This window comes from Chanodichthys erythropterus, chromosome 19 (assembly GCF_024489055.1).
Source record: "Chanodichthys erythropterus isolate Z2021 chromosome 19, ASM2448905v1, whole genome shotgun sequence".
NCBI lineage: Eukaryota > Metazoa > Chordata > Actinopteri > Cypriniformes > Xenocyprididae > Chanodichthys > Chanodichthys erythropterus.
In genome coordinates, this window is record NC_090239.1 from 21,084,900 (window position 1) to 21,111,679 (window position 26,780).

A 26,780-nucleotide genomic window follows, 5' to 3' on the forward strand; every position below is an offset into this window, starting at 1 on the left:
CTGGAATCTCCAGAAGTGCAAGGTGTCAGGATCTCAGAGACTTAGGTTAGCTAAAGAATCCTAAAGAATGACACACTCTTAATTAGAATCACAAGCTGAAGTGTTATAAAATACATGAAAACAGGGTTTTTATAGGCCTTATAGACAGACAGATTGAGAGTGACTCCTGAAGGACCAGCACCACATCCTCTTGTACCACTGTTTGCAGAATTTATCTTCCAAAATCTGGCAGTGAAGTGTGGGAGTTCATTTTTAGTCCATCTCTTATCCTGAAATGTCCAGCAGAGACTAAAAATTATCTTCCAAAACTTGCTGTCAGATTCCGGAAGGTAAGAGAATGTGGTGCTGGTCCTTCAAGAGTCACACTCAAGCTGTCTGTCTATAAGGCCTATAAAAACCCAGTCTTCATGTATTTTATAACACTTCAGCTTGTGATTCTTATTAAGTGCAGGTCATTTTTTAGGATTCTTTAGCTAACCTAAGTCTCTGAGATCCTGACACCTTGCACTTCTGGAGACTCCAGGTAGGTTTCAGTACTGGGAAATGGTGGCTCTGGAGACTAAAGGGTTCCTGATGGCTTCACACTTAATTCTTCACCTTAATTCTTAATTCTTTTGCAGTTAACATGTGTCTTTTCTTCTCCAGCTGTTTTTGTAAGACCCCGCTGACCCAATGAGCATTTTGCTGTCCATTGGTCATGCTTTAACTTTGCAATTTCTAGTATTGCATTAGTATTGCGTCCTTCTCATTAGCATTTAATCATTTTTGACTTTTCAGTCTGACTTAAATCTCTTTTTTGGCTCATTTTGCCTGTAAAAGTAAACCTGCCTAATAATTATGCACACCTGAATATAAGGCATTTTTCATTTCCAGCCTTCATGAACAATTATATATCACTTATAAATTATTAAATACAATATTAATAGTAGTTATTAAGATTAATGTGGTTTAGAATTGGTAAAATGTGCTTGGAAAAAAATATGATCAGAAAATCAACTTGCCTAATAATTCTGCACACAGTGTACATAATAATAATACATGTCCTAATATCTATATTTTTAATAGTCTATGCCTAATAATATAATATAATAGCCTATACATCATCATTATACTAGACTACATTGTTATTATTTGTGTTATATTATTATATTTATATTAATCATAGTTTCATCTTTGGCCACACCCCCAAAAATATGGTACGAAAAGATGAGAATGTAGATTTCACATAACACAGAGACATGCATGGTCTCAGATATATTTTTAAAAATACAAAAACCTATATACTAGTGGGCAGTACACATAGGCCTATCTTTCACCTTTCTGTGCGCTATGATAATCCTTAGTGTGTTTTTTATTTTTATTGTTCGACCACCAAAATGTGATTTTGATGTTAAGTACAAATATAGACTTTCGCTGGGTGTATGTTTACTTCTAGGAAAGATCTCTCAATTAGAGGTGTGCAATAAATCTGACTCAGCACAGCCCGGCCCCAGTGTTACGTCGAGGCAGAGGCCGTATCCAAGTCCGTAACTACAAACCTCATCATCATCATCCTCAACAACATGGCGCCAGCGTACAGCTGGACTGCACACAGACGCCACGGCACTTCTTCAACAAGTTACTTCACTCACTAAACGCAGCGTCGCGAAGATTTTTGTAGCTTTTCTTTTAGCTTTTCTTCTTATACAGTTTGTTTGTTTTCTTTGACGAGCAAAGATCGGCCTTTTTGGTCATCGTGGTCTCCAAAACTCACCTGCTTAACAGCAGAAAGAACAGACAGTACTAGACTCACGCACTGTTGCTGTATTTCTCAAAGTGAAAGGAAAGTGAGCACCGAGATTACGCGGACGGGAAAAGTACTTTTTTCCAGAAAAAAATAAGCCATGTAACTGTGCTCGAAAAGGCTTTTCTTCAGAGGACATGCATCTAAACATGAGCGAAAATAACTGTCCACTTGAAGAAAGGGATAGAGACAGACTTCCTCCTATACTAAACAATGTAAGTATTTTTCTGCGTTTCAAGTAGGCTATTGCTGACTGTGGTTATAATATACAAATATAAAAAAATAACGTTATCATACTTGAATGCAGTTTTTTTTTTTTAAATCACTGCTTTTTAATTGGAATGACATCAGCTCCTACGTAAAAAATAGCCTACTGCTGATATAACACTTTTTGTAGTGTAAAAAGTCAGTAAAACGAAATATTCTGCACATGCAGCGTATTTTCTCCTAGTGATTTTGTATTTTCTTAGTATTTAAAGCACAAAGAATACATCAGCTATTAAAGTTTCATTTCTGCAAAACAGCCCTGATGCTTCTGGTTACGCAATGAGTGACATAATCTCAATTAACAAGGTTTTGTTTTCCTCCACTATTGTTTAAATCTGTTTTAATATGTTTGTTTGTTTTTTAAACTGATGCTTCTTTTTATTCAAATATTTGAATAAGAGGGATGGGTGTATCTTTAGTCCTTTTTTATTGTTCTCAGTTAGATGTTAATCTGTCAGTTTAGTGTAGTATAGAATATACAGTTTATTGTGGTATCTATTTTGCCATATGTGCACATTTTTATCAGTAGTGTACAGGTGTACTGCAGCACAGTTTTTTTCTAGAAATATTATAATATAACATGGATTGTTTTATCAGCAGAGCTTGGATCGTGGACCGAAGCTCCCTTTCCACTCTTATGGAAGTTTTATCTCCACCCTGAATCACAAAAGAGAGTCAGGCAGCCAAAGTCTCTCTTCTCCATTCCTGCTACCTGCAGTTAAACAAGGTCAGACCCCTTCCAGTGTTGCCACTTTGGGCTAATTCTTGTTAGATAACTTAATTATGGTCTACAGTCTACAAGCTGGTAACACAAGCAAAGGTTCTATGGCTTAAAAATGATATGCATGAGGGATTTAACGGTAATTCCCTTTTTCAGCACAGGGAAAAAAAACTCATTGCATTTCAAAGCTGTCGATTCGGTTGTTTTGAATTAATAACCACTTCACTGTTTTAAGCAGATGTTTTCCTTTCTTTGTCTTGGAGATCAAAGATGTTGTCTATGGGATGCATTCATCTTCAAGTCTCTGACAAGGCACAAGTGTGTTCACGCCTAACATGTCTTTAGCACAGATGAGCTGGGCTCTCATTAGGAAGGCACTACACAGGCTAGGGGCCTGACACAGTGCTAAAGCTTGTTAAATATCTCACTTTACCTTGTAAATTCACTGGCTGAACTCGTGAAATAAAAAAAGTTGTTCCTACTCTAGTCCACAAGTACAAATCGTTTTGTGAATTTTAACTCATCAGCCTTAATCAGTGCATTTGTTGAGAATGAAAAGACTAGGGTGCCTTTAAATAAAATAACACTCTCTGCTGATGGTAAATGCATGTTACCAGGTAATTGTTGTAATGTTGAGAGTCATTGTTTAGATAGTTGTTTTTGATAAGATAATGACAAATAATTGTTAGCTGGAGAGTGATTGCTAAAGTCCCCTTGTAGAGCATGATGAATGGCCCACCTTAATCATATTGTGAGCTGCTGTCTGATTCATTTTGTGTGTGTTTGTTTTCAGTGAGAGAGCTTCCACCAATATGTCCAGATGTGAGACAGAAGCATCGTATCTCTATTGATGTTCTTCCTCCAGAAGTGAAGGCTCGTTTTGTCTCAGAACCCATTATTCCCATTCGGACCAAAACCACCAAAGAGTTTCAGTACATACTTCTCCTTCCCTCAGTCACCCGCAGTATTCCCAGATCAGTTACAGTATGTTTAACCTTGTATTTTTCTGGCCATAGGGACGATGTTGAAAGAGCAACTATCTCAGGGGATTGGAAGCAAGTCCATGATTTCTACTTGACCACATTTGACTCCTTTTTGGAACTCAATGGTGCCTTTAAGGTGTGTTGAAGCTCCCAATACAGTGTGTTGTTCATGTTTCAAGTGTTTTTTGTTGTTGTTTTGGTCACACTTTATACTTGGTGTCTTTAACTACAATGTAATTGTAAGGTAATTGTAATTAATTGTAAGGCAATTGTAAATAATATGTAATTATTGTGTATATGTAAATAAATAGTAAATTGTATGTAAATATACAAATATACAATTACATGGTACATGGTATTAAATACAATGTAAAAACATGCACAGTAAGTGCATTGTGTCAAATGATCAATTTATATGTCAGTACATAGTAGTTAAAGACCTTTTTCAATTAGGTTGCTGTTGATTTTCATATTGCTTGAAAACTCTATTGTGCATAAGCTTACTTTGCTAAATGGCCCAAATTAATGACAGCCCACTGTAAATTATCTGTTAATTTATTGTATGTAAAATGTAACAACAATTATTTAATATATAACAGTTTAAAAAAATATTTCACTAGTTGCACACTTACTAATATCAATATAATTGACTTGTCTAAATGTGTCTTTATTTAGACTTTTGAATAATGGTCATTTTATGATTGAAACATCCTTTTATGTATAGCCAATGTTTTTAATAAGAACTCTTGGAAGTCAGTGGAAAACATAACTGTGAAAGTCAGGAAAGGAGGAAAACTGAACATTTTGGTCTCCAAATGAATCAATGAGCTCATTCAGGGAGAAAAAGAAACATCTGGTTTCATCAGAAGATTTCATTCTTATATGGGGTGAATGTTTTGCGATCAATTTTATATGGGAAGTATATATCAAATGCACCATGTAAGTGGATAGAAAGTGTGCTTAATGTTTTTATGTTGTAATGTTCTCCCTAGAAAGAAGCAAATGCTCCCTTCAACACTATTGAAGACTCAGGAATAAACATCAAATTTGTCAATATCGTTTATGATGCCTTACTCCACACGGTACGTAAAGAAACTTCCTATTTCAAAAACTGACTGAAGTTCTTAGTTCTAGTAATTGAATTACACAGTAAGCTATTGTGCTCTGTCTGTTATTTTGAATTTTGTTCTAATAAAATTGGTTTAATCTGGCTAATTTGCAGCCCGCAGACACACAGAAATCAGTCCTGAAGGGAATTATTAATAGCTTATTAAGAGAATGGAAAGGGTGAGTAGTGCATTGTGTTCTCTCACTGAAGCACTAAAAGAGGACATGAAGTCTTTGCAGAAAATTGTGATTAAAAAAAAAAATCACTATCAGCTTTGTTTCTGTATTTTTAGGCCCCGCACAAAGGATGACCTTAGAGCATATTTTGTTCTTGTGCAGGTAATGCCACTGTTTTTACACACTTGGGTTTTCTTTTTGTTCATAAAGAAATGCATGAATTTTTGTTCTGTTTATCTCTTAAGAAAGCAATGCTTTCTTTTACTATAGCATCCTAGCTTGATGACTGATCTTCAGTTTTAGAGAAGGTACTTTGAAATTACATTAAAGCTATCAGAATTTAAGTTAGAATACAGTCAAGATACAGTACGTTTTAAAAATAGCTTCAAAACAAGCTACTAACAAAAAAGAGCTAACTACATTGTAGCTATTTATTAGGACAATATTCTAAATGTATACTATAAGTTGATATTGTTTCTTGTTATAATCAGAGCAATATTCTTTAGTTTTTATTGTCATTACGGTGGCAGATTTAACATAATGTTCACAAAAATGTATTTAAAAACATACAACTAATAACATTTAAGAACATTTTAAAACAAATTGATATCAGCATGTAACTAAATAATGTGCAACAAAAAAAGATGTGGGGACTCCACTGATCAGTGATTCATTTATTTAATCAGCGAATCCTAGTCAATCTATTGATTGGTTACGTGAATTGTATGAACAAACTAATTCACCATAATCAGTCATTCTCCCAACACTAACTAATATACGAGAGTGAGAGAAGATCGTTTAGGAGAGTGTCTGAATACTGCCTCAACTCCTTTTTGCACAGTAAAATGCAATTAACAAATGTAGTGTTGTTGAGTTTCGATGCTCATTAGAAAAATTTGTTTTGAGAATAGCTGAGCTACTGTCATGCTACCGGAAGTAGTTTAGTTAAGTTAGCCTCTTTTAGCTACTCTTTAGTCTTTTAGATACCCCAACACTGCTGATCTCTAAACTCCTCTTACTAGTGACCAAAGCCATGCCATTAATACAAAATTGCCTTCATTACACAGAACCCAAAGACATGTGATACTTTTCTGTAATACCTGTAATTTCCCTTTGCAAACCAAACCAGTTATCTGTTTGCGATCCTATAGATGTGCACTTACACAGCAAAATTGCTCTAATCTTTCTTTGAGTTGCCCTTTGTGTTGGCAGCCATGTTAAACACCCCAGGCTGAGTAAGAGGCGAAACGGAGTTGCAGGAAACTCTTGATCTCCTCTCTCACCACATGGCCCATTGACTCCAGCCATAGCTCTGCTCTGGTGCAGACAGATCGTGAGCTAAGTGTTTACTTCACACATGACCAGTGCAGGCTGGCCTGGGACTGTCCAAATAAGGACACAGCAACTGGATTTAAGCCTGGGAAGCCGTGGGCTGAGAGAGAGAGAGAGAGAGACACGATGGCTTGGTTAGCTGGGATTCGGTTCATTTTGGGGTTTCAGCTTTATAAAACATTTTTTCTCTCTCTCCATTTGATGGGGATCAGTGGTGGTGGGAGTTAGACGTTTTCATAAACAGAAGCATGTACAGATGTCATTCTTCGCATATAGCGTTATTCATCCCCAGACTGTTGATGGTCTCCCTGACCTACATTTCTCTGGAGGACATGGTGAAATTGAAAAGCAGAGGCAATTACTGGGCTGATCTGTCTGCCACTAATGTCAGGCAGCCTCTGTATTATTTGCGTTCACCATGCCTAAGGAAGGGATGAGATCATGCTGGAGAGGAAAAGAGCTGGTTTCCGCTACAATGCCACTTCTTATTAAAAGCCAGACTTCTTTCTCTGCTCCTAAACGAAAAGTTATATTTCCTTTTTGAAGTTTGCTGAAATGCTTCTCTGTGTCACAGAACCCTCAGTACACCAGCCCAGCCACATATGTCATCTATGCACACTTACTGAGGCAAATAGCAGCCCTGGCTGAAGCAGACCACCATTTTCTGATGCACTGGTTTAAAAAGTGAGTCCGACGCAGCTAGTTTTTTTAATCATTTATTTATTTTGAATAAAATGTGTGCAGTTTGTACAATTTATGTGTGAAACTTTAAAATTAAAAACATTAAACATTAAAATACAATACCATTCAAAACTTTGTGGTCAGTAAGATTTTTTTATTTGTTGGTGTTGTTGAAGAAATTAATGCTTGACCTCATTTCTTGCGTCATTTCAGCTACTTGCCTTAATCTTAAGTAGTTGTGATTTTAATTGTGAAATATATAAATTCAACAAATAAAGTTGAATTGTTCACTATATAACAGCCAAGGCAGCTGGTGTCAAGGGATTACACAAATTGACTGTAAAAAGAGAAGTGTGTATGGATTATATCTTTCTGTTTACGATGTTTCATCTTTCAGGCTGCCTCAGAAGCGTTTCAAACAGCTGGTGGAGCGCTTGCAGCTCTTCATCACCACCCGCCTATTTCCTGCCAAACCAGAAGAGTTGCCGCCCATGGCCAAATGCTCTTGGTGGATTCCCTCAGCCACTAAAGTCCTTTCCCTGCTTAGTGAGTACCACTGTGATAGCCACTAGAGAGGGCTTGGAGAAAGTCAAGATGCTTTCCCATAATATTTTACGGCTTAATCTTAACAAAAACAACAAAAAAAATTTAACATTGATCTTGTTTTAACAGATGCGGCAAACAGCATTTCCTGTCCCCCTATCGTCCCTTTCACTGATTTCTACAACCTAACCCTGGACCACATAGACTTTATGGAGGATTACCACACGTGGCAGGCTCACGGAAATTCAAGCAGGTGTGACAGCAAAAGTATCTTTTCAAAATAAAATATTGTCTTAAACCAAGTCTTCTTGTTCATGCAATTTTGAGTCTCAAGTAAATTTTCTTGTTTTAAGGACGTTTTACCAAACAACAAGGCGAGGGTATGATTTATGTGTGAAACGTCATTAAAATAAGGTTTTTAATGAGATTAATTTTTTTCAGTATGAATGCATTAAATTATTATTAAAAGTGACAGTAAAGACATTTTGTCAAGTGAAGTCACCTTTATTTATATAGAACTTTTTACAATAGAGATTGTTTCAAAGCAGCTTTACAGTGATAACGGGAAAATAATGCAACAAAATTTGTTTTAGAGCTGCTATAAAAAAATAGTGTCGTTGTCCAGCTTAATAATTTCATTGTTGATTAATTTCTGTTGTAAACAAGTTATTAACTTATTTAACTTAACAATGTTTTGATGTTATAAAAATATTTTAAATAAATGCTCTTCTTTTGAACTTTCTATTCATCAATCCTGAATCCTGAAAAAATGTATCACGGTTTCAACCTGGCCGATGTATTGGTCTATCCCTAGTGTACACTTTAAACTCCTCCCCCCCAAAAAAGTAATTTCTGATCTATATTTTTCTCAGGTTCACCTTCTGTCAGTTCCCTTTCATCCTGTCCACAGTGGTGAAGAAGGCCATCATCCAGAGAGACTCTGAGCAGCAGATGATCAGCATGGCCAGGGTGAGAATTCACATGCACAAAGAGCTCTCACTATAGCCAAAACTGTCTTAAGATGAAAAAGCTAGTCTCTGAGAGAATATTTCTTCTAGTCTGAGAGTAATTTCTGATAACAATCCTAGCATGGGTGGGGCAGCATAATCGCCATTCCTATGGCTCTCTCCCAAACATATGTGTTCAGACTGTAGGATAAACAGACATGTGGCTAGAGAATAATATCATCATACACCGCAAATAGACAGACATCATCTGTCTAAGAAATGTGTTAATCAGAAACAAGACATCTAGAGTCATGGAATAAAATCTAGATGTGGTCATGTTCTGTAAACTTGTTTCTTCCAGGGGAATGTTAACTGATAAATGCATTCCTCTCTATGTCTAATGCAGCAAACTCTGGTGGACAAGGTCTCTCGCAGGCAGAGGGTGGATATGAGTCTGCTGTTTCTCAACATTAAAGTTAGGCGTCTGCAGCTGGTCAGTGACTCACTGGATGAGGTAATACTGCTCGGTCCAGATCTCTAAACGTAGAATTGCGTCTGTTCCTGGAGATGTTACCATGAGTTCTTTTGAACCACTGAAAACTATTTAGCTGTATAGTAAGAAAGACTTTGGTATGGGCTGCATTGCTCTGGATAAAGTAGCACAAACCTACATTTTGTTTTCCTAGGCTGAAAGCATTTTCAGCCAAAAGCATTTACATTATGTTCTGGAAAGTTCTAAGTCTGGCTAAAACTTAATTTGGAAAAATGGCCCCTCCATAAATGTGTTCCCTTTTTTAATAGCTTTCGAGAAAGCGAGCAGACCTGAAGAAAAAACTGAAAGTGACGTTTGTTGGGGAAGCAGGGTTGGACATGGGTGGACTCACAAAAGAGTGGTTTCTTCTCCTGATTCGACAGATTTTTCACACAGACTACGGTAAGATGGTCAGGACAAATAGTGCCAGTCTTGGATGAAATTCAGCTGGTAAATGCTGCATAAAAGCAGTCTTGTTTCCCCATAAAAATATCAAATACATTTTCTTGAGAGGCAAAAGGTTTACTCTTAACTACTTAACAAAGATGTCTCCTCACTAACAAACATTAGTAAGGTTTATGTTGGGGAAAAAAATCACAATAGTTGAGCATTGATACTCAAAAAAAAAAATCTAATGGTATGGCACTTATTAACATTTTAAATCTAAATTATTAAAATATCTGATTCAACATGGTGTTCTATAAGAAAGTACCAGTGTCTGGGACAGACTTCCAGTCGTTAGTTGTTACTTCATTTGCCTATTTTACTTAATTTGCCAGGTGCTTCTCTTTAATGTTAATTGTTCTATTCGTTGTCTGTGTGTCATGTTACAGGCATGTTCACATATGTGAAGGAGTCCCAGTGTCATTGGTTCAGCAGTTGGAAATGTGACAACTACTCTGAGTTCCGATTGGTTGGAGCCGTATCCTTTCATTTCCCTGCAGTTTATCCAGTATAGGTGGTCACGTGTGGGTGTGACAAACTTAAAATAGAGCATAAATATAGAGTCAGCTCCCACTTGGCACACACTTCTGAGGTTCATTCTCGTCCTTCTGTTTTCTGGTGGGAAATGTATTTTCTGCCTCCAATCTGTGCTCTGATGATGTGAAAATTGAGCGTATGTTATTTTTATGCCATGTCATTTCTAAATGTCAGTTACACAGGCTTATAATGCAATATGACACTAATGAAAGATGCACAGATATAGTTATGGTTATGAAATGGTTTTGTAAATTATGTGGTGCGTGGACGGGCACGTGTCAAGACCTGGTCCGCACGGTGCTCTCGGGAATGTGTGAGGAGAGACACGGTGGCAGCCAAAGCCTGCCATGTCCTGCTGTTACCCCTCTAATTGTCCCCTCTGGCTCAGGCTTCTCGATACATGTGGCTGTCGGTCCAGCACATGACACAGCCTTTGAGTTCTCTCTTCTGCAGCACAGAACTGCTGTGTCACATCAGTAAAAACTTATGAAATAAAGATTCTTTTGTTTTGCCCCGTTAGGAACAACCAGGGCTCGGTTTGTGTTGTCTCATCGCTCGGTTTGTGCTCGGTTTGTGCAGTACTCATGGAAACAGTCCTGCCTGTCTGCTCTCTCTGTTCTCTCTCTCCTGAGCTGAGGACTTTTTTCCATCGCCCTCACTACACATATGGAGAGCACATGGGATTGAGTTGTCAGCTACAGCTGAAAGCACTTATTCGCAGGACTCTTCACATTTTCCTCTAAATGTATTATACACCTGTTGGGTGTTCTTCCATGCATCTTACTGTGATGCTTTAGTTGATGTTGTGATAGTAGGAAATATGAAAGGACTTGTGTAATTTCTGCACCACTAGTGGCACCAAAGTGTTTCATCTGCTCCCTTCATCTACAATTGGTATTCAGTTGGGCCCCTCAAACAGATTACAATTCCATTTGCTGCCACTAGTTGCACAGAAATTACAAGTTGTGTCCCAAATGCAAACTATACATTATGCACTTATACTATGCATTACTGAACCATATAGTGTATGTTTTTTTTAAAGGTTATTATGCCATCCAACAGCTGAGTCTGATAGTGGCGACAATTGATTGCATGAAGTGTCCAACATCCACACTTTTTTTGGGATAATTAAGTGCATCATCTGGGTATTTGAAAATTGAAAAAAACAACAAAAAAAACAAGGCAGGGTTCTATCCATCAGTTGTTGGTTAGATAGAGGCTGATCTGAAGCTGATTGTAAGAAAGGGATGGGGTGATCAGACAAAATTATTTAAGAAGTCCGGCATACGTCAGCAGGGAGATAAAGTTATGAAATATTGATAAAAATTTATAAGGTCAAAATATTAAACATGCATGAATGCATTCACAATATGATCAAAAACATGCATTTAGAAAACAGATATGGTGAATTTTCATTTTATGCCGTCAAATTTAAAGGATGTATCAAGATTTCTTTCTTATGGTGACATATCAAAGAACTTTTTTAAAGCCAGTAAGCTTAAGTTTCCATTACAGCCATGAATCATTATTTGCAACTTGCTATTGAGTCAGAAGTTTGTGGGTTTCTTATTCAAGTGAGCGCTAGTACTTTAGCATATAGAGCAGCTCTGTCCTTCAAGGTCCACTTTCCTGCAGAGTTTAGCTCTGACCCTAATCAAACAAACCTTTGATATCCCACAATCCTGTGCATATACACTACTGTTCAAAAGTTTGGGGTTGGTAAGAATTTTGTCTTTTGCTTAAAGTCTCTTATGCTCAGCAAGGCTGCATTGATTTGATAAACAATACAATAAAAACAGCAGTATTGTGAAATATAAAAAGTAACTTTTTTATTTTAATTATAAAAATTCAAAAAAAATTAAAAATTCAGTGTCAGAGACACATGATCCTTCAGAAGTCATTATATTCAGTATGCTAATTTGATGCTCAAAATCATTTCTCATTATTATCATCATTTTTGAAAACTATTGTGCTACTTATAATTTTTTTTTTTTCAGAATTATTTATGAAATATAAAGTTCGAAAGAGCAGCATTTATTTTAAATAGAAATCTTTTGTAACATTATAAATGTATTTACTGTCACTTTTAATCAATTTAATGTAATCCTCATGTAAAAAAATAAAATATTTTTTTATATTAATTATATAAAAAAAAAAAGTCTAAATTCTTTAAAAAGTCTTACTGACCCCAAACTTTTGAATGGTTATGTAATTTGGTAGTTAAGAAGTAAACTAATTTATAGATGTATGTTTTTGTATTAATATATTTTTTAATTTATTTAATTTCTGATCATTAAAAAAGCATTGCAGCCATGAAATATTTGCTTGGTTTTGACTAGAGCTCGCTTGACTTTGCTTTAGATCATTAGACATGACAATTAAAGAAAGCAGACTGTTAAAGGTGCCTTCATACAAACCACTGCATGTTAAATCATTGACCGTCAAGCAGTGAGGAAGCTGCCTTTGGTTTCAGAAGGCTGGAGGTGTGTGTCAGGTCTTTGAATCTCTCCAGCTGTGTGCACTTAACCCCATCTGTCAGCTTATGGGCTTGGCTGTGTATAACAGCATCACACTGGACATCCGCTTCCCCCCCTGTGTCTACAAGAAGCTGCTGACCCCGCCCATTGTGCCGTGTGACCTCGACACCCCCGTTGGCATGGCGACCCTCACCCTGGAGGACCTCCAGCAGATTATGCCTGTATGTACACAAGCTGTGACACACCACATGGCATAACATTCAATCCAGCCAAATCCTGATGAACACGGAGTTTGTCAGTCGCTGATGGGTGAACCAACAGCTGTTATTGTGCAGTGTAACACATTATTCCAATATAAAATAATGATATCCAGCAGCCCATATAGCTTATATGTACTATTTAGATGTGTTGCTCTTTATATGGTGACAATGAGCTCACTCAGCCATATATGGACAGTGTAGATGGCTGACAGAATAACACTGAGTCACTGGAAGCAGAAATAGCTTTTGCGTTATCGTTTGCACTTCCAGTGTGTTACCCAGCCATCACAGGCTCACACACTCCTGTTGTCTAGTCTCCTGGATGCGATTAATAAGGCTCAGATGGTGCATTGTTCTGAAGACAGCAATAATAGCGCTCTGTTGGCTTTCAGCTCTGCTGATAAAGTCATGCCTGTCTTGTGAATCTCACAATTCCCTTTGAAGTATCATGTTTTTTTTTTAACTCCATAACCCTTCAAAAGCTAGTTTCTTGTGTTCTGTTTCTAATATAGCAGAATATCAAGTACAAAATGACCCATTAATGTCAATTATGAAACAATGAAAGTAGCAAAAAAATCATCTGAATGTATACAAGTCTGATTTTACTTACAAGTTTTTTTTTACTTTTATTCAGCAGTGATACATTAATTTGATAAAAAGTGGCATTTATAATGTTGCAAAATATTTCTATTTCAAATAAATGCTGTTCTTTTGAAGAATACTGAATCCACATAATCTTGAAAAAAAAACAATTATGGTTTTGACAGAAATATTAAGCAGCACAACTGTTTTTAACATTTATGTTAATAAGAAATATTGCTTGAGTATTCATCCAAACATCTAAGAAATCTAAATCAGCATATAAGAATGATATATGAAGAATTATGTCACACTGAAAACTGGAATAATGGCTGATGAAAATTCTAAATTGATTTGCCATCAAAGGAATAAATTACATTTTTAAATTTATTAAAATAGTTATTTCTAATTTTAACAATATTTCACTATGCTACTGTTTTTACTGTATTTTTATTCAAATAAATGCAGCCTTGGTGAGCATAAGAGACTTTTTTTTTTTTTTTTTTTTTTAAAAAACATTAAAAACTTTTAGCAACTCCAAACTTTTGAATGGTAGTGTAGTTCACTTATTTACACGACAGAATTGTACTAGGCGTTTGAAACCAACATGTAAATCCACCACTAAAACGCACATTTGTGCAATTGGACTTTTGACTCAAAACCTTTTTAGTTAATGAGATACAAACCTTGTAGCAATCAACTTCACGGTTTGACAACTAGCCCTGGTCTCCCCCATATCATTACAGTTGTTTTTGTTGTTTTTTAAATGGTATATTATTAAATTGAGTAAGATCACAGATAGATTTTAAATACATTTAATTAGAAACACATGGGGTAAATCATGATTGAATGGTTCCAGTGTACTACTAAGCTAAGTTTTCTTTGAGGACATAATGATATGCCTGTTCAAATTCCTGTGTCCAGCAGAGGGCGCCCAATATTAGCTATTTCTTCTGCAACAAAACACTGTCATAATACAGACCAGTATGTATGCTGAAATATAATGTACAAGAGGTTGATTGTATTTAGAAAAATTAGTTTAACTCCGCTTTCATATTGATTTTCCTTCGCTCTCCTGTTACTGCAAAGTCAGATTTAAATGAGCCAGATGTTCTGTTTTAACGGTCTCTGGCTTCCTCCAAACTTACATAACTGCCTGCGGGCGTTGTTTGCTTCCTTGTTTCAAACTTTTTTCAAAGGTAATGTGGACGTGGAACCTCTAAAGCTACTTTCTTAAAATGAAAAAAATAAAAAGCATGATTTCCACCATTTGCCTCAAACAGCACAAACATCCCATCTGCTTTTATTTTATTAGCCGCACAGACTTTGAACAGAAAATGAAGTGCAGCCATATAACATATGATTTAATGCTCTCACAGTCACAGTTACCTCACATAATGTCACATATGCTGAGACATTAATCATCTCTACTTTATTGAATTGTTAATGCAGTTTTTTATGATTTGTATTGAAAAGTGTTCCTTCTACTGCAAAGTAGAAATATACATATAAAAGTTGCAAATTCAGAATATTTTTCTAAAGTGTTTCTGTGTGCATTTCAGGATCTTGCACATGGGCTTGGGGAACTCCTCAGCTATGAAGGAAATGTTGAAGAGGACTTCTACACCACGTTTCAGGTGAGTCCCCTCTAATCTTGACCTTTACAATCAGGATGTTTGCTCTCGTTCCATGGTATCTAATAGATAATCATGTTTGTCTGATTGAACTAGACTATAAGCAGGTCATTTCTGTACGTGTTTCTCTAGGTTTTTCAGGAAGAACTTGGAGTGGTCAAATCATATAATCTGAAACCAGGAGGGGACAAGATCCCTGTAACAAACCTAAACAGAAAAGGTGAGAGCGTCTCCACTCTCTAGTTGTGTGCATGACTGGTTTTTCCCTTTTCAACATGAATTGCCACATTGTCTTGTTTCTGCTACTGAAGGATTGATCTGTTTGTCCTTGCACAGAATACACCCATCTCTACATTGATTTCCTGCTGAATAAGTCCATCTACAGGCAGTTTGCTGCTTTCTATCATGGTTTTCACAGTGTTTGTGCTTCAAATGCCCTGATGGTGAGTTTGCTGTACAGTTTTTGTCAAAATCCTCATTGCATGGTAATTGAATAAGAAATTCTGAGGGTAATATTCTACTCAGCAAGTGAGTAGAAGCCAAGAAACAGCTTGACATTTCACTCTAGCTAATCATTTTTAACAGTTAGTGCTGTTGTGAGGCACAGCAAGCTCTGGAATATTCTACTAGTGGCTCTCAGACAGAGAGACTTTCAGGGGCAGGAGAGACGGCAGGGTCTGTGGGCCATTTTGTGTGTGTGTGTGTGTGTGTGTGTGTGTGTGTGTGTGTGTGTGTGTGTGTGTGTGTGAAGGCTACATCTGTGTATGGGCCATCCCTTCCCCCTCTGTTGGAAGGGTGCCCTGTAACTGGGCCTGCTTTGTTTGTTCAATCTCCATACCGTATCCAGGCTCTTCTGCTACTGGCTGGGAGAGACCTCAGACTTCAAGGTCGTATAGAATGAATATATAGAGACCCCCAAATTGCAAGTCTCTTGCCCTGCTTAGCATGTCAATTGGAATCTGAACAAAGGCGCAGTTTCTTGCAGACTTTGCACATGAGTATGTCACATAACATGCTCTCCTCCATTTGTTTAAATACAGCCAATGCTGACTCAATGACCTAGTTTATGATTTCTGTTCGTATCTGTTTCAATTAATATTTTTCTCTGAAAGAATTTCCATCTTAATTTAAAGGGACCAAAACTGATAAACATTATTTACTTCCTTCCTGAACTCTTTAGACTCTTTTATTTTTTGTCAAGCTGTTGTATGCTGGGGAAATGTCATTATTGTGATTTATGGATAACAATGTTTTGTATCAGCAGAAGTTGAAGTTGTTTTGTTGTTGCTTGTTACACATGTTGGCACTAGTTGACATTCCCTGCAAGTTGCTGAGTTAATAGTTCTTAATTAAAATTCTTGTGTCTTAACACATTTTGAAGGAGTGTGTTTCAAACTGTATGCTGGAATAGTCTGCATAAGAAACCAATACACATTTTCTTTCTTATTGTAAAACTTTCCTTTGTAAGAACAACACTGACTTTCAATGAACCTAAAACTATAGATGGTGTGTTCAGTGTTCAGGATCATGTGTATTTGTTGGATATTTTTCTCTGTGCACCAGGGAAAATAGTAAATTTCATGTTTGTTTATCTTGCCGATGATTCAGCCTCGATTTAGACTTCCCAATATGGTGCTTCTCTCTTAATCAAGAGATGCACACACACACAAAAAAAGAAAGAAAGTAGAGAGACAGTCATTTCATCAGACCATTTTAAGAAATATTCAGCCTGTGAGTCACTAGTTTCTCTCTGGGTTCACTGAACTGCACAATCACTGGTTGCTCAGTTTTTTTCTCTCTGTATGCTGTAGGATCAGCTGTACATATGTCTGGTTGGTTAACAGAGTGACAGTGGTGAAATAGTGTTACAATGAGGAAAGATAAACATAATTTCAGACCTCCTCTGGCCTGATTCCACTAGCCATGATCAACTTTATACCCTCCCCTTCTTAGTGATTACGCAACAATTGACTGTGTCCCTGGCTGCTTATGTAAGAGGCTCTGTAACAGTAATATCAGACTCGCTGGTCCTGGTGTGGTGTGAGGCGGGGAGGGGGAGGGGGAGGGATATAGGAGGGGAAGGACGTGGCAGATTGATTTGGACCATTGCTACCTATTTTGTGGCTTAAAGACCTATCTTTATCTTTCTGTCTCTCTGTCTTTCACACTGTTTCTCAACACACTGCACAGCACAATCTGTGTACTTGCAAGGTGTGGCAATAGAAAGGGATATTAATACCAACATGGAGTAATTTTACTTTACTTTATCCTTTTGGTGTGAATGAAAAGTGTGGTGCAAAACATTATTTAATGTGCAGATGTGACTGTTTCTTCTAAATGTTTTTTTTTTTTTTTTTTTTTTCTAGGGCTGTCAATCAACACTTTGATCAAATCTTTATTTTAACTGAAAGCCTTAATTTTTTTTTTTCTTGTTGATTGATGAACATTTATTTAGTTGAAAATTTAATTTGTTTTATTTTGTCACGTCTTGCTGTTTTTCAGCATCTAGCACAATTTTTTAAGATGCTGTGTCAAATCAAAAGTGCAATAAAGAATGCAGATGCTAGAATTATGGTAAACATAAACTGGTCAGTTGATAGAATACTTTATTAACCCAATTTGTTAACATTAGTTAAAATATTAGGTATCAAAAACTAACAATAAACAATCATTTTTATAGCATTTATTAATCTGGGTTGACATTAATTAATAAATGTACTATTGTTTATTACTAATTTATTACAAACTCATATTTGTTCATAATACACTACACTGTAAAAAATACTAATTGTCTGTCTTAAATTTTAAGTACAATCAACTTGGCTGTACAAGTCATTTCAACTTAAATGATATTAAACTGACTTTAAAAATTAGTTTAAATAAATACTGTTCTTTTGAACTTTCTATTCCTTAAAGTATCCTGAAAAAAGTATCACAGTTGTGCTGCTTAAACCTCTGGAGTCTGAGGCTGATTTTGGGCCTGGAGAAGTTTTGACATGCCCTGACATTTGTGCTTTTTTCAGTTGTTCATAAACATATTAATGGAAAAAGTGTCATTACACTGTATTCAGCACAAACTAGGCTACCATAATATTTGAGGAACATGTATGTACATGTTTGTATTTTTGAAGGAATAATGTTTATGCGTTGTTATTGAAAAAACAAAAAACTTAAGTCACTGAAATAAGGCCAAAAAAAGTATATTAAATCTGTGTTCACAAGATTTCTGGGTATTGGAGGTTGTAGACTAGAGTTTTTGCTTCAAAATTTTGTAAAAAATTATAATGCCTACTTGTTCATATAAAACAATATATTGATTTAGTTTTTGTAAGACACTTTTTGTCAAGAAACACAGTATGCGTGGAGGCATAATGGGTCATTTACACCTGAGAAGACAAAAGAATCACATAATAATGACCTGAAATGACTTACATATTAATGAGGCCTTTCAGTCAGGTTGGCTGTGAAAAAACCCTCTGTGATCATGTCTCAGCTCAATTTAAAATAATGGTATTCTATTATATTCTTTAAAATATAATGTATTTATGTGATGCAAAGTGTCTGAACAATTATGTAACCTCTATGGCATTTAGTATAGGCTTTTAGCTTAAAAGCATGCACATTTGGAGAAATATTGATGGATTCTTATATGTTTATGTCAATATTCTATACTGAGGAGTAATATTTATTCAATATTTATTATCATCACTATGAGTGCTGGATACTGTGTTTTCAATTCATACTTGCAGCCGGAGGGCGCTCTCTGTACACCTTTAGGCCACAAATTCATATAAAGAAGAAAAGGAACCAGCAACTAACGGCATGTCTTCTAGAGGTCGCTAACCATGGCTTCCAGATAAACACTTTTAAGGACAATAAATACACGATTGAGACAATGCATACAAGTATTGCCTCTGAATTTGCCTCTGAATAGCGCTGGCTCCATGGGCGTGGCCGCATTAGTGGATACTGAGCTGAATCACGGACTTCTGACATGGCTCTATTTTCATACAGATTACATAAACACAGAATGTTTGTTTTCGATTTGACTTGCATGATTTAAAACCTGACATTTCAAAGTTTTTTTAGACAAATGGCCGCCGACGCGTTTTCAGACCTCAGGGAGTTAATGTTTTTGTGGAAACTTTTTTCAACATTGATGATTAGAAAACGTCTCAGGTTACAGATGTAACCCTGGTTCCCTGAGTGGGAACGAGACGCTGCGTCATGGTGCATTGGGAACCTTCTGTGTGATTACGTCATTGAAGCACTCTTGTATCTAACCAGTCGTGTAGCGAGACATCAGAGGCGGGTGACATCATGGACCAGGAAACTATAAAGCATACTGGGATTCAGAGAAGGCTAGCTTCTGAAATAAGTCTGAAGTAAGCGCTCGCAAGTATGCTGGGAGTACGGCAAGGCGACGCAGCGTCTCATTCCCTACTCAGGGAACCAGGGTTAAATCTGTACCCTGAGATGTTCCCTTTCTTGGGAACTGTCGACGCTGCATCATGACACATTGGGAACACAATCCCAACTATGCCATAACGTCAAGTACGTGCTTTATGTTAGACAGACGACCCCGGAGTGGAGCCACCATCAAGATTGTAAAACCTGATAAATGATTGCTGGCATGACCATCCAGCTGCATCACATTGGTGGGGACCTTTGGCACATAGCCAGGTCTAGCATGAAGGAATGCTTTCACCATTCCTGGAGCAAATTCGAGATAAGCAACTGAAGCAACTGAAAGTGCTTGTAGATCTCCTTTCCTCTTCAGAAAAGTGATAGCAAGTAGGAAGACAAGGTAGGAAGTAGGAACTTTTCTGGAACCTCCTCTAGTGGTTCGAAGGGAGCCTTGGCTAACACTTACAATACCACGGCCAAGTCCCAGGCCGGAGTTCTTGTATGCACCGGAGGCCTCAACCTCAGTATGCCACGGAGGAAGCGTGTAACGAGGGGGTCTCGTCCTACCGAGGAATCACCCTCAAGAGGAGCATGATAGGCTGAGATAGCCGCAACATAGACCTTCAAGGTTGAAGGAGATAAAACCTCAGAGAATTTCTCTTGGAGGAATCATAGCACGAAGCTAACAGAAGAGTGGACAGGGTCCGTATTATTTTGTCTACACCAAGTAGCAAATATATTCCATTTATAGGAATACAGCTTCCTCGTAGAGGGAGCTCTGGAGTTAAGGATGGTCTCCACAACCTCAATTGGGAGACCAGCATCTATGAACCTGGCCCCCTCAGAGGCCAGGCCCATAGCTTCCATAATTCTGGGTGAGGATGTATTATTGCGCCGCCCGCTTGAGACAGGAGGTCCTGTCTGAGAAGAAGCTCCATTGGGGAGCCGTGTAAGACGGACACTAGGTCCGAGAACCATTTTCTGGTTGACCAGTATGGGGCTACCAGTATTAGGCTGGCCCCTTCCTGTCGTATTTTCTCCAGAACTCCCCGGGAGCAGAGCGAACAGGGGAAATGCGTACAGACGTAGCCTCGGCCACGTCTGCACCATGGCATCCAGACCCAGAGGTGCTGGATGTGTTAGGGAGTACCAGAGTGGACACTGGGTTGACTCTCCCGAAGTAAATAGGTTGACTTCCGCTTGACCAAAATTTTTCCATATGAGATCCACCACTCATGGGTGAAGTCTCCATTCCCTGGGCCTCGCCCCCTGCCTCGACCGGGTGTCTGCTCCCACATTTTGATACCCTGGGATGTAAGCTGCCTTCAGTGAGAGCAGCTTCCCCTGGGACCATAGGAGGATCCGACAGGCAAAGTAATATAGTTGGTGAGACCGCAGACCCCCCTGATGGTTTATGTTGTCCATGCGGACCAAAACATGGTGGTCTCTCATGTCTGGGAGGAAGTGTTTCAATGCTAGAAACACCGCCATCATCTCCAGCCGATTTATGTGCCAGGAGAGCTGATGGTCCTCCCATACACCCTGAGCTGAGCGACCACTCATGATCGCCCCACAGCCCGTGAGGGAAGCATCTGTTGTAAGCATTACACGACGACCAGAAGCCCCCAACATGGGTCCCTGGGACAGGAACCAGGGACTTTTCCACATGACCAGAGCACGAAGGCATCACCATGTGACTTTGATCATGCGAAAAGGATTTCCCCTCAGAGAAAACCCCCTGGTCCTGAGCCACCACTGTAAGGGTCTCATGTGCAGAAGGCCAAAAGGTATGACGTTGGACGCAGCTGCCATCAGACCCAACATTTTCTGGAACTGTTTTACAGTGAGTGACCGGCCTAATTTCACCCCTTTCACGGCTATGAGAATGGAACTCACATGAGCGAGGGACAGATGTGCCTGCATCGTGGTGGAGTCCCAGACTACACCTAGATAAGTGGTAGTCTGAGCCGGAACTAGCACACTCTTTTTGGCATTGAGCCTCAGCCCAAGCCTTTTCATGTGGGACAGAACAGCATCTCGATGTTGGACTGCCAGTTGCTCTGATTGAGCTAGGATCAACCAATCTTCGATATAATTCAGTACGCGGATGCCCTGGAGTCTCAACGGAGCCAGAGCTGCATCCACGCACTTCATGAATTTGGAGAACCCTGTATTAGTATGCTTTGGATGGATGGACACATGAAAGTACGCATCTTTCAGGTCTATCGCCACAAACCAGTCCTCGGACTTGATCTGTGGGATAATCTGTTTGTGTAACTTGAATTTGAGCTTTTGTATGGAGCGATTTAGCACACGTAAATCTATGATAGGACGTAGTCCTCCATCCTTCTTTGGAACAATGAAGTAACTGCTGTAAAAGCCTGACAGCTTGCTGGGAGGAGGAACCCTTTCTATAGCTCCTTTTTGCAAGAGCGTCATAACCTCTTGTTCCATAACCAGAGCCTGCTTGGGGGTCACCACTGTGGGAAGGACCCCGTTGAATCTGGGCGGGCGAGATCCGAACTGAATTCTGTAACCCTTTTCTATGATGAGCAGCACCCATTTCGATATATTCGTTAGAAGTTTCCATTCTGCCATAAAATCTACTGAGGGAACCAGTCTCTCGAGACTGGCCTCTGGTGTTTTTTGAGCACTTGATTCGACGTTCTGAAGCAGTGCACCGGCAGAAGATGAATCAAGTGATGACTGGCCCTCCTTGGAGCGGACCTGCCTCAGCAGAAGCGGGACATCAAATCCCATTTAACTGCTGCTTGCCATAATACGTGTCTCTTTTTATATATAAATATATGGATTGGTGTGGGATACTCTTGTCCTCAGACGAAGAGATCATGACTTGTTTATATGTAATAAAACAAACAACACCAAATAAGACACACGATAACATAGAGTGCTTGCTGAAGACAACAGAAGCTAGCGTTCTCTGAATCCCGGTATGCTTTATAGTTTCCTGGTCCGTGACGTCACCCGCCTCTGACGTCTTGCTACACGATTGGTTAGATACAAGAGTGCTTCAACGACGTAATCACGCAGAAGGTTCCCAATGCGTCATGATGCAGCATGGACAGTTCCCACGAAAGGTAATCAACATATTAGATTGATGTCTGAAGGATCAGTATGTACAGTAACACTAAAGACTGTAGTAATGGCTGCTAAAAATTTCATCTTTACCATCACAGGAATTAATTATATTTTAAAATATATTAAAATAGAAAACAAATTATGTTAATTTTAATCATTTTTCACAATATTATTGATTTTACTGTATTTTGATGAAAATATATATAAAGTGTTACCCATACTTTTTTGTTGCAAAGTTTTTGTGCAGGTTAGGGGGCAAATAAAATGCATTATTTTTTTATACTCTATTTATATGAACAATTTTTCTCCAACCAATATGCATGTAATTGCAACAATGGCAGTACTATAAGGACTCATTAAATCTATCATTTATGTAGCTCTTGAGGCCAGAAGAGGTTGAGATCCTGGTTTGTGGGAGTCCTAATCTGGACATGGGCTCTCTGCAGCGAGTGGTGCAGTATGAGGGCTACAGCAAGACTGATCCCACCATTCGGTACATGTCTTGCTTACAATTTGTTATAGTCATGCTTTCCCATGCATGTCTATCAGTGGAAAAATGACTGTTTGCTCTGGTGTTGCAGGGCCTTCTGGGATGTGGTTCTGGCCTTTTCTTTGGAGCTGCAGAAGAAACTGCTCCACTTTACCACAGGAAGTGACCGCGTTCCTGTGGGGGGAATGGCTGACCTCAACTTCAAGATCTCCAAGATTGATGTCTCCACTGACTGGTAATCATCACAAAGGCTGAGTTCAGTGAAACAACTGCATGCATGTTCATTCTCTACAGTTTATTTATTCAATTTCTTTGCAGGCTCCCAGTGTCGCATACATGCTTCAACCAGATCTGTCTACCTCCATACAAGAGCAAGAAAGAATTAAGGCAAAAGTTGACTATTGCCATTTCAAATGCAGAGGGCTTCGGATTGGAGTAGATTACAGTTGTAGATCTGATAATCTAAATCGTGACTGTATTCAGCCTGCATTCACTGAAAGGTACTGGGCAGTGATATTATTTTAAACATCAGTTGAATTGAGAATGCCTTTTAAAATATTTTAACAAACAGGACGCAGAATTGTTCAATTCTACTTCAGGAAGTAGAATTAAGATCAAAGTTCATGTACACTACTGTTCCAAAATTTGGGGAAGAAATTAATACTTTCAGCATGGATGCAATAAATTGACCAAAAGTGACAGCAGGGACATGCACACAGCCACTGACCCTTTGCCCTCATGGGCTAAGGTGCCCCTCCAGCAGGCAGATTACAGTATATGAGCAGAGTGGACTTCAATCCACGCAAATGCATTCTGTAATGACTCTGCTGCTCCAGATCCACTCCAGGGTTTCAATTTCTCGCTTGCACCCTGGCTGCACTCCTAGTTCTCTTTGCTCCTTTATCGTGTCGACATAAATTATAGGTGTAATTTGCGGGTGGGACGGGTGAGACATGTCCCCATCACTTTTTGAAACATCTTGCAGTATAGATGTATCTAATACAAATTACATATTTTGTTTTAATGAGAAAAATAAATAAACTATATGTGGGCAGATTAGAACCCAGAACCTCTGACATGCTTAACAAAAGTTCTACCGCCTGACCCTTAGAACTAATGAACTCTGTGTATTTATTCACTAATGTGAACAATCTCAGGACTAACAATTGTATTATAGTAGATGTAAGGATGAAACTATCACATTAGGCTAAACATGAGTTCTGTATCGATAAATTAAACTCAATGTACTATTGAAATTAATTTCTGGACATCGTAATGTTATTTATTGTGCCCCCACATACTCACTCTGTCCCACCCACTTTTTAAAACAAAGTTATGCTACTCTTACACTCCAGTCTATGGTGAATCTGCAGAAACTCATTGTTTTTGTTGGCAGTGTTTTGCTACTTTTCTGATGTTTATTGAACTTGTTGTCTGTGTCACAGATTGATCAACCCTTTTCTTGGTTTGGGCCACTGCCCCTCAAAATGTCTGTGCATGTCCCTGAGTGACAGTAAAGACATGTTACAAAAGATTTCTATTTCAAATAAATGCTGAACATTCTATTCGTCAAAGAATCCTAAAAATATATCATGGTTTCAACAAAAATATGAAGAAGTTGCATATTGAGCATATTAAACTGTTTTCAACAGTTGTTTCTTGAGCACCAAATCAGCATATTAGAATTATTTCTAAACAGTTATGAGACACTAAAGACTGGAGTAATGGCTGCTAAAAAATTCAGCTTTGCCATCACCGGAATAAATTACATTTTAAAATAAAATAGAAAACAGTTCTTTTAAATTGTAATAATACTTTACAATATTACTGTTTTTACTTTGTCAGATAAATGCAACCTTAGTGACTTCTTTCAAAAACAATTTTTGTTTTTCCAACAATTTTTTTTTTCCCCAATTTTTTTGAACGGCAGTGTAGATGTATTTATAATTGTAGCAAACTGAATGTTGGTTCATAAAAACCTTTTTTGAAAGATTGATTGGGAGGTGCTTTGGAGTTTCTAGACTTCATTTCCCATAATGCAATGCCTGTGTTAAATATCAGTCAATTCCACTTCCTGTCAAGCCAATTCAAATTCCAAATCGGCTACCTGTGAGTATGGTCAATTCAGTTCACATTCATTCTCATGAAAGTATTAATAGGGAGACCCTGACAGCCACATCAGGTAAGCATGAGGATAACGCACAGCAGTGATAATGTAAGCTCTAGATGTAAAGTTTCAGCAGAATTACTTATTGTGGATTGTGTGTACAGTGTAGTATTATTTGTTGTGAACCAGGGTTCTAAGATGAACCCAGTTAAGCTGTTCGTCTTTAGTCGTTATGTAATTTGGACTCCTCATTGCTGACTGCTTGAATGAAGGTCCCAACATTTTGTGTGGTATTAGAATATGTGGATTTTATGGATAATATAGTGTATATCTGTTCAAGAAGCTCAATTGTGCTGCAACATGAAATTAAAACTAAAATGTTTAGGATTTTTCTCTTCAACATGGGCCTGGTCTAATGTCCCATGCTTCTGTTGAAAGTAGGTCAGTAAGGGGCTTGGTCTCAGCTAAAATAGCCTGGCAAACAGGCTGTCAAACTTACCCAGCATTCTAAAAGAGACAGCGCTTTGTCTCCAGGGTTACAGAAGCCCACAGTTAATAAAAGCTTCTGTGTGAAACGTTCCTTAACTCAAGCATTTCCACCGGTTCTGAAGGGCTTTTAAAATGTAGCTGTTAATAAACTATAAATTTAAACTTAAGGTTTGTGTCTGAGTTCAAACTTTGTGGTTTTGTTGAGTGTAGTTTAGCAATTGTCGACAACCCTTTCTCAACCTCTCTTGGGCATGAAAGGAAGATTGGTAATGTGATTTTTGTGTGTGTGTCAGTGAAGTTTCATGTTTGTTGACTAGCCATAACATGGATGAACAATTTTTTTTTTTTTTTCTTTTTTTTTTTTCATGGTTATTCTTTAAATAGAGTGGTTGACAGCAGTATTTGTCACGACAAAAAAACATAATTTATTTTACAAAAAATTCTTTGCTTTGTGCCATCAGTTTCATGATTCATTTAGGACTCAATCAGAGGTCTAGTGATACTGCAGTATGCTAGTAGATGACCTCTAACCTCAGTCACCCTTCTTATCCTGGCTTGGCTTGCATAATTGGATACTTGTATGTGGTGTATTTTTGCATATTTGTGGCTCATCATGTCATGTGATTTTCATTGGACTCATGCAGTGGCTTTATTTGTATTTATATTGTCTGTTAATGAATCACTCCAGTGTTAATGCTATGGTTTAATGTTCTCCAATGACTGAATACAAATGTATTTACCATGTATTTATTTCAACTTTGCTCATTCATTTTTAATGAATAAAGTTATACAGCAAAGTTTTTGTTTTTTTCTGTAATGAAAGTGAGATTCCTTGACTTGAATTTTTATTATCCTGGAGTTATTGTTACCTCCTGTCTATAATGTGAGCCTAGAGTATTTCTTAAAAGTCATAAGAAGAATCTGAAAATCAAAAGAACTACAGAGAGCACAGCGAAAGCCACCTACATTTCATCTCAGGCTCTTTAAAAGAACAAATTATTTGCTATATTTTACTGTTATATTTTCTGCTGTTATGAGTATTTTATGCATATTGTCGTTTAAAGGTCAAGTGACCTTCATTTATATAGTGCTTTTTACAATGCAGATTGTGTCAAAGCAGCTTTACATTGATAATTGGTATATCATTTTTCCTTTTAAAGAATAGTGTCAATGCAGGCAGATCA

General features: G+C 37.8%; 1 protein-coding gene across 2 annotated transcripts; it reads left to right on the forward strand.

Annotated features, from left to right (window-relative positions):
* Positions 1 to 1,512: 1,512 nt before the first annotated feature.
* Positions 1,513 to 26,412, forward strand: hectd2 (HECT domain containing 2). Of its 2 annotated transcripts, none has more exons than XM_067369166.1 (21): positions 1,513 to 1,998; positions 2,648 to 2,777; positions 3,565 to 3,703; positions 3,788 to 3,890; positions 4,747 to 4,836; positions 4,977 to 5,041; positions 5,155 to 5,200; positions 6,945 to 7,054; positions 7,449 to 7,597; positions 7,724 to 7,847; positions 8,467 to 8,563; positions 8,948 to 9,055; positions 9,343 to 9,475; positions 9,907 to 9,995; positions 12,594 to 12,752; positions 14,933 to 15,007; positions 15,137 to 15,224; positions 15,341 to 15,447; positions 22,888 to 23,003; positions 23,092 to 23,235; positions 23,319 to 26,412. In XM_067369166.1, exons 1-21 carry the CDS (start codon positions 1,921 to 1,923, stop codon positions 23,437 to 23,439), a joined length of 2,271 nt encoding a protein of 756 aa, XP_067225267.1. In that variant the 5' UTR covers positions 1,513 to 1,920; the 3' UTR covers positions 23,440 to 26,412. The 2 variants fall into 2 exon arrangements, with proteins under 2 accessions (XP_067225267.1, XP_067225268.1); XM_067369167.1 differs by having other exon boundaries at positions 2,651 to 2,777.
* Positions 26,413 to 26,780: the final 368 nt, after the last annotated feature.